Below are 13,309 nucleotides of genomic sequence, written 5' to 3'. Positions count from 1 at the left end.
GAGGTTTCTTTTTAATCCATGAATCATTGAATCATTCTCGAATGTCACGATAATGTCCTCGAACAAGAATGGTTCTTTCTTTACTTTGAAGGGTAGTAAATGGGAACCATTGCTTGGTTTAGAAAACCACATATATTATACAAAATGCAATAATTTTTAGACAATGTGCGAAGTAAGTTGTCATTAAAGCAAGCCACTTCTTGTGTGACCACATGTTATGACCAAACACATTATTATGCTTTTAAAACAAAGGAAAAACTAATGGTTATAAAATTACCCAAACTCAACTTTAGACAAAAGTGTCTTGCACATATCTCGACTCCATTGCCATAAAATGCCATTGCAAGTGCCTTGAGTCCCGAATATGTGGTAATTGTACAATTAGTAGGGTGGATTCTTGGAAGTACATACTTTCCAGTTAAAGACATTGTGGGATTAATGACTTGCCCTTATGAATGTATGGGATGACGGACTTCAAAGAAAAGCTTCTTTTTTCATAAAACTTTTTCAAGAGTAAGTCCGTGCACATGTGCGTGTGTGAGTGCCGGTAAGAAGGCTAATGGTTACATTGTTAGTTAGATTGCAGTTCACATTAATAAATTAGATATGATATTTTGTATTTGAACGCCAATTATATTTGTTAAGTCCATTCTAACTTCCAAATACGGTTGCTTATTTCGTCATGAAAGTGGCACATGTTACTATGTTTACATTTTGTTCCTATTACGTTTATGAAGACATTAGTAGGATGCTTCAATATTGATGAGGAGGGTTAATGCCCTAATAGACCACATCAACTTAAATGTAATGGGAGGGAATAATATGGCCACCACAAATGAATACATTATGTACGACGCAAAATCTTTCATATGCATTCCACACACTACCCTTATAATGTCAACTAACTTTTAGAACACATCGAAATAAATGTATTGGAAGACCATCATGTGGTCACCACCAAATGAGCAAATTCATTGATGCCAACATTGATAGGATACTCCATCCAACACTTAATAGGAACCCTACCAACCAAACACTTTAACCGGCTTCAAAAGTATACATGATTCCTTTAATATTAGAATTAAATATATCTTTTCAGTAGTGGCTACTCAAATTACACATTTACTAGAACAAGTTGCACTAAACGAAAAATGTAAGTCTTAACGAAACTATTAGACATGAGGCCCAAGGTGGTAAAAACTTACATGAGAGATATGTATGTGCAAGTGATATAGAATGTTGTCAAAGGAATTGATTAATTAAAATAGGTGACATTGAAGGGGATTCATTACGATATGCCATTCTCATTTTTGTTTCGCTTATTAGGCCAAACCTTTCTTTCGCATACTAAATTTTTGGTTCCAAAATACTTGACAACTCATGAGTCATGACATGTCCTCAGAGATGTTGTGTCACCATGCTTGCAACTCTTGGTTCTCTATAACCTTGTGGTTGTCTTTTGCATTTATTGATGATTTGACTCGTCATTGACATTTGAGGGGAGGGTGAGAGTGAGTATTTTTACAAGAAAAACAAAGAGACAATCTATATTGAATTGAGTACTTGATTACTTAGTGTAAGTTAACTTCGATCATGAGCATGACCAACAGTACAATACTAGATAATACTCCCCACTCACTCAAAGGGACTCGTATGACATGTTATTTTTAAAAAGGCTGCACAAAAACTAACTACAAGTGTCTAGTAAACCATTGCTAATGGCTCTATCATTTTAATGTCGTAGAGGTGAGGAACATGAACATCCACATTGTCACATCAATAGAATTGATAAAAAGGATACTAGCTATTTCTTGGGAGATTCCTTGGAGTTTAACCACTACTTAGACCTCAACTAGCAAAAACCACACAAATGTATTTTATTTTGAAACTTTAGAATTCAAAGGTGGTTATAAGAAAATTTCGGAGACCAAGCAACACTGAATGTGGTGTACTATTTTTGCTACCTTCTTGAATTGGAGTGCAAAGATTATTTGAGATTGAGAGATGAAGGATCTCAATCGCTCATATGAAGATGAAACTTACATCTATAGGGGTAAAAGGACTCTCACATAGACACAACTAAAAATGGATGAAGCAAAATTGTAGCACAAACTCTCTTGATTTAGGCATTGATAAAATTTTGAGATATTTTTAGACACAATCTCTTCTCAGGCTAAATATCTAAGAATAGCACATTTAACTATACACATTTAAGCAAACCTCTTGGGCTAATGTGAAACCAATTCATGAATCAAGTTCAAAAACAAAGAAACACAAAGAAACAAACCTATGGATCTCAAACGTAACTACAAATAAAATCACATCACTATTATCATATAAGCAAATCTTAGCTGTTAGAATCTAGATAAGCAAAACATCCAAACACAAACACACACGAGAATTTAAATTAACAACATTTTTAATCCATGTTCATCTAAATCAAAATGTGTTACTATGCAATAAGGGAAATCGGATGGGATAGGAGTGCAGTGATCGACCCTATGTTGGATTGGCTTGGAAATCTGATTGATCAATTGATGGATTGGATTGGATTGCATTATCTGATGGGTGGATGGGTTGGATTTCACTGGATTGCTCGACTCTTCTTCCCGTGGGAAGTTGATTGATTGGATTGGATTGGATTGGAAAGGAATGATGCTAAAATTCTAGGGTTATGACTGGAATTTTACACTTGTTGGGGTATAATACACATGTGGGAGGAAGGGAAAGAGGAAGAAGAGAGAAGAATGGATAAAAAATAAAAAAGGAAAAGAAAGAAAGAAAATGATGAAGGGAGTGTGGGTTGAGCTAAATAGCAAAAAGCAAATGAATTGTCATGAATGGCAATCGGTCGGGCCCGCAAACCCGAGCCGGGAATTCTGGTTGTCGAACACGAACATGAAGTTTTGTTGAATGAGGTTTCCGAGGACCGAGAACCCGACGGTCGATTGGATACCCCGTAACCCCAAGCACTTGATCTCGGCACTTGGGTCCACACTAATGAAAACATTCCCATTGGGCGGGGGGTCGAACGTGGCACCCCCGGACATCGCGATGGAGAGCTTGGGAAGCCTTTCGGACAAGACACCTTGCTCGATCCCGGTGGCATTGACGCATAGGTCGAAACCTTGGGCGGGCGGGGCGAGCCTGGGGAGCTTGGACACGGCCAGGCTCTCGGACATGGCGGCCAAGATCGGGGCGTACGCGGGCTGCAAGAAAGCCGAGAGCGTGGTGCCCGAGTCGAGGATCGTGCCCCCGTTACCCGCTGGATCGATCCGCCAGACCTCGGCCGGGATGGAGAGAAGCTTCCCGTCTACGCGGACACCCTCTATGCCAATATAGTATGGGGTCTGGGCGAACGGATTTTGCAACATTGGAGTGTATTGTAAAGAAAGGGAAGACGCATTCGGTAGTGGTGGTAGTGCTACGGAGGAGCCGCCAGCCCCGATCGTTAGATAGCTCTCTCGAGCCGGGACCTTGAAGAAATCGACGAGGCAATACGAGAATTCGGTCCCGACTTGAGTGACCAAGGAGATGGGGCCTCTCCCGAGGCCGAGAACACCGTCGGAGCCGACAAAGCTCTGGCCCCGGTTGTGTAGCCCGCACCCGAATGCAATGCCCGGCAACACCTTGACAAGCCCGCCATTGCCCGAAGAAGACGGAGGAGGTTTGGTTGATGGATTTCCTCCTCCTAGTGGTGAGCTCTCGGACGAAAAACCGAGAGATACCGAGTCACGCGAGAAGACCCCGATGCTCTCGGACGTGTCGGAGTAGGAGTAGTCATAGGAGCATGTGCTGCCCCCCGGGATGCGGATATTGCACGAGAAGTTCGGTGGGGCGGGCACGAGGAGGCAATCTTGAGAGAGGCAAGGGATGGGGCGATAGGTGGACGAGGCGCGCGCAATGAAAGTAGTGGTCAAACTAACCGATGAGGTATCATTGTTGTTACTAGGGCTCGAGCTCGGCCCAGTGCAGCTTGTCTTGCATAGGGAGCATCGGGCCCAGATTAGGTCGCTACCCGTGTCGGCGATCAACATGAGCTTCTGGGGTGGGGTCCCTAGTGCAAACTCCACAAAGTATTGTCCAGCTCCTACCGACGCGCCCGAAGTCACGGCAGTTTGGAGGCCAGAGGCCGGTGAAGAAGATGATGATGATGATGATGATGATGATGATGATGTAGTAGCCATGGAAGCTCTATAGAATTTGAGGCGGGACGACACCATGGTATGGAACCGGGCCTCATCCGAGAGGCGCAACTCTTGGATGAGGGCCGATCGGCTTAGGTGTGAATGTGACGGCATCGAGCTGATATGCCGTAATGGGAGCCGAGCTAATTGTTGTCTCGGCTGGTCGGATACATCATTGTTCTGGGCATATATTTGGTGGCCATTGTTGGATTGAGCCAGTGATATGGTAGTGGAGAAGAAGAAGAAGAAGAAGGTATATAATAAGAGAAGGTTAGCATTGAATCTTTGAAGAGGAAGCATGGTATATGTGGAAATAGAAGGAGTGAGTGACTAATTGTCTCTACCTCTGTTTTCTAGATACTTAGTTCTTCTTTAAATAGGTACTAAAAATCAGTGGGTATCAGACTCGAGACTTCACAACAACCAGAAGGAAGAAGAAAGGCAAAAAGCAAAGAACCAAAACAATAACAATCTTTAGCTATAGAAGGAGGAGGAGGAGGAGAGGAGAAGAAGAAGAAGTGTTTCACATTCACTTCTCACAGATCTAAATGGTATGAGTTCACTTCACTCTTTTTTGCTTTTTTTCTTCTGCTTCTTCTAACTTTAGCAGTAGAAGAAAAAGGAAAGAAGAGAGAGAGAGAGAGAGAGCTTATAGCTAAATTAAAACATCCTCTTATTCTAGCCCCTTGCTTGGTGAGAGAGAAGTCTTTTTCACTACACTCTCTTGGTGCTTTTTAAAGCATTTCCGAATAGATACAAACACTCACACATGTATGTATGTATGTATGTATGTATGTATATAGGTAGGTATGCACATATGAATGGATGTATTATCGGGAACTCATAGAGCCACACTCATATCTATGCACAAAAACATGTATGTATGTATGTGTTGTTAGAACTCATATTGTGTGTATGAATCAATTCTAGTGTTGCCATTGTGGTGATACAAGTTTGAACAATACATACATACGTACATGAGATATGTAATTAATCAAATGCTTTGGATGTGCACGCACATACACCTGGGTGTGTGCATATGAGAGAGAGAATGGGGCAATGCCAAAGTAAGGTGAACACAATTGGTTGTTTGTAACCATAAGTGAGCGACCTGTTGCACACAAATTGGTGTTTGGAATCAGCGTGTGGCATTGCTCGTGCTAAAATAAACTCCCCTTTCGGGCGTCTTAGAAACAAACCGAGTGGATGTGTCCAATGCCACAACTTTTATTGACAAAGTAAATGTACCAATTGGATGTGTATGCCAGTTGGGGGTATTGCTCCCTCATAAAGTAAATGTGCAATTTGGCCGTATCTGCTACTCGCACTTAGTTGGGTTTGTACAACTTGGTTGTCCTAAATAACAACATCTTGTCTAATCGAACTAGAGTTTGACTTTATTTGACGTTATAGGACTTTGACTATCTTATAGCTGTATGATCAAGTAGTTTTTGGATTTCATTTTTTAACCTTACAATCAATGGGTACTAGTTAGAAATACTTTCGGTTCGGTAGTAGAGCTAGAAAACAAATTACAATTGCTTGCCCATTCCCCACCAAGGATTTAACCCTTTGAATCAAATAGTGTCACCTTCGCCTTAAGTTTTACAGGTTACAAATTAGAAAATGAACATTTTGGCTTCTTACACTCCTTCAAACATTAGTTGGAATGGTAAATCTCGACTTTCGACGTGAAAGTTTGGTTTGAATCGTCAAGAAAACTTTTAAGGAAACAAACTCAATGGAGTAGGTAATAACCATGTATGTTCTACGAAGATGATGAATCTTCGAAGGAGGAATTCTATCATAAAATAATGATTTTTCAGTGACATATGTCTTTTCACATAAAATAACAATACATGTCAATGTCATCTTCCCCTGGCAATGACAACGACAACAATGTGGTCACATCGTATGGGTCTCATTTTCTATGTTTGGTTGTTTGGTTGACAAGCTATATGGAACAATTTGTCTTTTTAGAAAGATCGATCCAACACCTTTATCATCTTCCCTATGAACCTTATCACTTATGCTTAAGATGCAAATTGAATATTGTACTTGTATTATCTCAAAAACTTTAGAGATGAAACATAAGTAATTTGTTGGCATATGCTTGCAAGCTCTTTTTGAGTGACATAAGACTATTTTACAATCACAATTAATGTTTTTATGGACATGCATCGATTGGAATAAAGTGAGGTGGGCTCATCCATAATAATAACATGCTAGATAATACGCAAGCACACAACTATTTATTTGGGTGCACATGCATGATAAAAAGGCGAACCCTTGCATTCATGGACATACACATTGCTCTAGTTTCACACACAAGAAATGTACCTTTGAGATAAGAAGCATTCCTTTGTTACCTCTACGAAACGCATTGGGTCAAGGTTTCAATGTAAGCTTGTCTTTTTTCATATTCCATCTTGTGCCATGAAGACCATTTGTCATCCTACTTGATCCTCTATTTGTGCACATGTAGGAATTCCTCGACATGGATTGTGCCAACAATCTCAAATAATATACCAATGATAAAAGATTGATTGTATGTGTAGCTGATATACCATTTTTTTTATTGTGTGCATGATATCCGTGCATTTTTAGAAGCTACATTACTGATCAAGTATCATTCCAAAAATAATGATCATCATGAAAGTGAGCATATTGTGAACATGTTGCAATCATAGGATTGTGCTAACAAGATAGTGCAAAACATGAATGATCTTATAAGCACATTGCACGCTTCACAATGCTTGTACTTGAACTTGTATTGGATTCCATGAGTAATGCTACTCTTAAGTTCTATACTAGAAAATGTTTATAGTATCAATGATTGTGGCATTGGACAATGATTTTACACAACAAGGATTGATTGTTTCTCAAAAATGGCTCGTTCAAGAAGGCAAGGGCAAAGGTACAAGAAGAGACAAGGGTGGTGGAAAACAAGTGAATATAAGTGATTAGAGAAAGCTTATAGGGAATCCTTTGATGTTGTTTAATCTATAGAATAAGCAAAGCATGGACAATGTCAAATCTTCGACACAATATGTGGACCTTCCTTCAAAAAGGTTTTGGTTGTGTACGATGACATTAGAGATTAGATTAGGTCTAGTCGGAAAGAGAAAGCAAACAACTTCAAAGAGTGATGAAGGTGAAATAAAAGCACCTTCAAATTTCATGAGACCTTTAACTTTTAAGTTGGTCGATCCTTAGGGCATGACCGGGGGTTTTAACGCGAACGGCTTTCGAATATGTAAAGTTTTATCAATCTATAAACCCCGTACACCTTAGAATTTCACGAGACATGTAATGTTTGGAAATGCATGATATCAGAATGTATAAAGTTTGATCAAACATCTAAAACCTTCCAAGGGCATTATATACATGTCCTATATTAAACAAAGTTTACATTTACAACTTTAATGAGCATATACTAACTTCGTTAGCGATCATACTTGGATGTCATCATGGAGATTTTGAGCAATGTTTCCTTTGCTTGTCTCAATTTCCTTATGTTTTTAGTTGCTTTTTCTTTGAAGACTAGAGTTATGAGCCATGTGTCAATAATGTGTTAACATCATGTGCCATGTTCTCAATCATAAAATCAAGGAGTTCGTTAGGGCTTGTATATTAATTGTGTTAATTAAAAATTAATCAATTACTCTAACATTGAGTCACGATATTGTCTAGTCACATAAGTGAATATTAATGTTGTGGTTAATGTTCAAATGCGAATGGTTAGGAACTTATCAAAGTAATTAGCAAAGTGGTTCATGCTAAAATGATAAGTTTTTTTGTCATTATTAAGTAGTTTCAATTTTCTGATGATTTTAGTTGCGTTTTCTTCCAAGTCTAGAGTTATGAACCAAGTGACAATAATGTCTACACATCATGTGCCGTTTGCTCAATCAAAACCAAGTAGTTCAATATGAGAGGTGTACTAAGAGAGCTTGTATATTTAATTGTGTTTATTAAAAATTAATCAATAACTCCAACACTAAGTCATAATATTGTATAGTCACATAAGTTAAGATTAACATGGTGATTAGTGTTTTAACGAGTGATTAGGAACGTATCAAAGTAATTAGAATTATAATTAAGGCTAATATAATGAGTGTATTATCATTAGTAGAGTAATCAAAATACAAACTATTAATAATGAATGCTAACCACAATGTCATAGATCAAATGCTCATTATAATTAGCACTATCCACAAATGGTATTTGATACGTCTCAAGCATTAAACACAACACTAATTTGCCTCGTAAATACTACATCTATCCTAGTTAAAATTTGTGACTATGCAAAGAACGATTTTGGAAATATCAAAATAAGAACTTGGAGCATGAAATAGGGCATCTCCACTTTTTGACCAAAATCGTGAGTTGATATTTAAATAAATACAAAGGGTAGGACCAATATTACCCCTAATAAGAGGGATAATGTTGATATTTTCCTTGGGCATAACGCCCATCATTTGTTTGTAGTCATTTTCATGTAATGATATATATTATTACTAAAAGAAAGCAAAATCCTTTCCCTTGGCCTCATGTGTGTGTGTGTGTTTTGGGGGGAGGGGGGGAGATTGTCTAGTGCATACTTGACATATGCGAGTGTGGTAAGGCGTGATGCATGGTGGCCACCATTGAGGTCGAGGTGGGGCTTGGGCACAAGCTTCAAGGTATTGGGTGGTCTCTGCTATGAATTTGTCATCTAGTTATTATTCACGGACTCCATGTTTCGGGAAGGAGAAAGCCTAGAAGACCGTTACGTATCCTAGGACAAACTAGGATTTTGGATTATGCAAATGAAGGGTTTTGGCATGGGCCTAAGTTAGCGCTTACACCTTGCTTATGACTAGTGTGGATTAGCAAGAACCTTTAGAAGGGATCAACAATTCTAATCCACACTTGATATGTGGAGTTACGAGTAGGAGTCGGAGGCAATAATAATGAGCCCAATCAAAAATGTATGTCTTTCAAAAGGGACACATTTAGATGTGTAATGATTGGCTATGACATCACTAAGAAGAAAGGGCTATTGTGCCATCCACTATTGGGGACCAGGGTGATGGTGGGGAGCATTTTTTTGAGTGCGCACATCCATCCCAAGGGTTGATGAATTCTCTCACTAGCTTCGACCGTTGAGGCCACAAATAGTTTCATGATACAAGTTTAAGGGCCTTTGTGACACTAAAATGGCACTTTGCTATGCTCTTATTCCAACTAGAACTATCGAAGATGTAGGCCAGGTTTTCTAGAGTAGAAGATTTTTTTATTGGATCCAACAAACCTTTTAATTTGTGATAATACCTTTGATAATTCTATTTGATACATATTTTGGCTTTTCTTGTTTGAGAAGGAGCTATAATTGTTGGTTTCTAACATCTTTTCCCACGGAAGCATGAACTTTGTACAACAAACAAGTGTCTACTTCACCTTGTGATATCTAGTAAGAACAAGATTTTGAAGTCATATCGCAGTCAGAACTAAGAAGATGCACCAAAAATCTTTGTTAACAAGAGGTGATGCTAAAGTAAACAAGTTTTTTTGGGGTTTTTACAACCTGGACTTGATTTGGCCCCTACCAAATAGGGATATCATTCCTTGATCTTGGAAAATTTAACCACTTATTCCTTATCATACACTAGGTAATTGATCTTTGTATGGGTGAGTTTTTGGGTTAATATACAAAAATGTATAGGATATACCATAATAATTTTACCATTATAGGGCGATGCTAGGTCAAAGTTAAGTGCATTCGGTTCCATGATGAGGGGTTTGGTCAAATTGGGATGGCTTCTAGGACTGAGGTGAAGGTTTTGTTGAGACTCTAGAATGCCTCTCGTTTGTGAAAGGTGGGGAAGTTTTTTATGGGCTCATGGAAATAAAATTAGCTAGATTAGTGGTCCAAACAAGGATGATAGAAGGAATAGAACATATAGTGAGCTCCTAGAAACATGAACAAGAGCTGGTTGTCCATGCTAGAAATTGATGGAATGAGTTTACAAATCTATAGTTGTATTGTGAAGTTTGAACTAGATTACATGGTGGTGGGGAAACATGGTGAGGTTGAGGATGATATTTTCTTGGGGAAACTAGACATACAAGTCTTGAGGGGGCAGTTTTTTTTTTTTTTTCCAAAACAAAATTTCCTTCCATTAGTTTTAAAAAAACCTATCAAGTACAAACTACAAAAGAAATGAAAAAGAAGAGGAAAAATGACTATCCCAATGACTAGCCATGGAGGTATGACTACCCAGGTTTTAATATCCTTCTATTCTCTTCAATCCCGAGTTGCTTTTATTTCAGTCACTGAAAATATAAATTTTTGGGTTACATTGACTGAAATGTGTGAGAACGACTCGATACACTCTAGAAGATTTTGCAACTTATAGTGCTTCTTTTGTCGTACATGATTATTCATGATCGCTCCACCATGTATGCTATCATCAAAAGTTGCATCATGTATTAAAACCGTAGGTCCAATCGAAGCTTCAATCATTGCTTCACAACGTCTTGTATCTCATGAGTAAACAAGCTTCCAACTTGGTTCTATATTCCCTCCATTCTCTTGAAACTACCCTCTATGCATGAAGACAATGAACCATTTGTATGCTTAGACAATTTCAGAGACCCATAGCATGCAGAACATTCTTCAATTTACTTCGTTCTGCCACATCCACTCCTTGCTGGAAATGAAAACCTTGACCCTTCCTATTAGCATTACTTTCACGAACATCCTAAGGTTCACCCATTTCTTTCCAGTAGTAATGAAATCTCAAACTATGCTCAAGCTTCAATTATTGCTCCGCATTTACACTACCAATCTCCATTGAGCCATGCTCAACATATATTGTAATAGATGCATTTCACAACAGAACATGTTTGTTTGCAAGAATATCAATTACATCTCGAACTGAAATATCATCAACTGTTTTTTGTGTTTTTTCAAGATTGCCACATATAGCATACATGTCCAACAAAGCATTCCCAAGCTCAATATTGTCTTCTAACAGCCTCTTACTCATAATTTCAATGTGATTTTCTATGCATGTCAATCACTCTTTCACAGCCACCTTGGCAAACTTCTCAAGGCCAAAATAACTGCATCCCACATCCTTGTATCTCGAAATCAAAGTTGAAAATATTTCTTGTGCCTCACCAAATAAACCACAAAAAATCTCTGCTGAGTCATGGTCCACTTATCCTGTAATAGATGCATTCCACAAGAGAACATCTCTGTTTGCAAGAATATGAAATATATCATGTGTATCTAATAGAGATCAACACATAGCATACATCCAAGAGACCACATCTCAAACGGAATATCATTGACTGTTTTTATTTTTATTTTTATTTCCTTTTCAAGCTTGCCAAATATAACATATGTTTTTATTTTGAGGGGGCAGTCTTGTAGATGATAACACTAGAGGAAAACACAAATAAGTCAAACACATCAACTATGACTAAGTGTACAAGATGTCAACAAAGCAGTATATGACTCTTGAATTGCTCCCAAGTTCCAACCATAGTTTGGAGGACATCAAAACTATTATCACTTGGACAAAGATTGTACAACATGAGATGCAATTACTAGTAAACAAGAGCTTTGAAGTTGACGATGTGGATTGATATCTAGCCATAGGATTCTTATTATAGCTCAACATTGTTGCATTGTGATAAGGTTAGAACAACTACAATGCCCACTTATTTTATCTTGCTCTCATTAGATGATACAAGTAAACCATCTGACCAAACAAGTTGCAATGGAGGCACAAAACCTCCTCGATTATCTTCTCTTGCTCCTCAATAGAAGGGTTTACCAATGTTGTCAAGATATCCACATTAAACTTGTTGACTTTTATACGAATGACGCGTCAAAGGTATTATTCAAGAATTTGATTTGTCCACTCTATTTGACCATCAATTTAAGGATTGAAATTTGAAACATTGGCGAGAGCTTTGTCAGAGGTTTTGAGGGGTTCAGTTCATCTCACATTTTTGGAGTATCAGATATGCCGTTTCTTCTGGTGGCTAGACAACAAGGAATGAAAGTTGGGCTATCTTCGTAAGAAACAATGTGGAATCAATCACGCTAATTATTGAAGGGGTTGTCGATGAACATAAGGTAGTAACGGGGAGCTTTTGATGAGCGGGCACATGCATTGTAGGGGTTGATGAATTATATTCCACTACCGTTGTCGAGATATTTCGCAAGTGCGTGTGGATATGAGGCGGGACCGCGGGGGTCTCGAACCAAAGAGCAAGCGAGGGAGGAGAAAGAGAGAGAACCGGCTACGCAGGGCCGGGGATACACAGGGACACGGCCCTCCAGCACGGAGAACGCGAACAGACACCGACACAGACAGATGCGAACGACTAAATATGTATATTAACAAAAATGGCTAACACGACTACAACCCTCGATGGGGCTCAGGTTGGTTACAACCGAACAAGCCGGCGAACAGATGCCGATACTTGTTCGCTTCGATGCACAAAAGAAAAGGGGGGGGGGGAAGCAGGTCGGAGGTGCTGCCGGAAGCGCTCGGGCATTCCTCGAAACAGCACGAGCCTCCTCGGAACCCTGCACAGAAAAGCTATGGAGCTCAAGAAGGAAGGAAACAGGGAGAGAAGCGTCCAGGAACGGTCCGACAGCACTTCGTCCTCTCTGCGTGAGATACCTGCAACAGCTCTTTCCTCCTCTTTTTATAGCCCGACGAGCAGGCCGTCCTGTCAGCGTTATTCCCCTGTCCCTTTTGGACAGGGATCCGCTCCGTCCTTCACGCGTCCGCGTAGTTACGCCGCCGACTCGTACAGTTCCTTCGCTCGCGCGCGCGACCGAAAAGACTGTTCGCGCGGTCTTAGTCTCCACTTGTGTTAGGGCCCGTTCCTGCCGGTTATCCTCCTAACTCGCTTCTATGTACAACTTGGAGCTCGCGCGCGTGAAGAACCGGTTCCCACGCCTAGGTGCTCCGATTCCGCCTATGGACGGTTTTCTTCACGACATCCGCCCCCACCTAACCGCGCATCCTCCGGTATGCGCCAGAGAGTTGGGACGGAGAAAACCGGCCTGTCTTCGTTCCTCGCCCGCCGGTTCTTCCTCGTTTTCGGATCGT

General features: G+C 39.7%; 1 protein-coding gene across 1 annotated transcript; it reads right to left on the bottom strand.

Moving 5' to 3' along the window:
• Positions 1–2,401: 2,401 nt before the first annotated feature.
• LOC147861585 (aspartic proteinase NANA, chloroplast-like) lies at positions 2,402–4,826 on the bottom strand. The gene has a single exon (XM_087322984.1). The coding sequence runs from the start codon at positions 4,485–4,487 to the stop codon at positions 2,835–2,837; it is 1,653 nt and encodes a 550-aa protein (XP_087179110.1). The 5' UTR covers positions 4,488–4,826; the 3' UTR covers positions 2,402–2,834.
• Positions 4,827–13,309: the final 8,483 nt, after the last annotated feature.

The sequence above is a fragment of the Azolla caroliniana genome, unplaced genomic scaffold (assembly GCF_043228905.1).
Source record: "Azolla caroliniana isolate FFs.n. ecotype wild unplaced genomic scaffold, voAzoCaro1.0.p SCAF_7, whole genome shotgun sequence".
NCBI lineage: Eukaryota > Viridiplantae > Streptophyta > Polypodiopsida > Salviniales > Salviniaceae > Azolla > Azolla caroliniana.
This window is presented reverse-complemented; position numbering and strand designations above follow the sequence as displayed.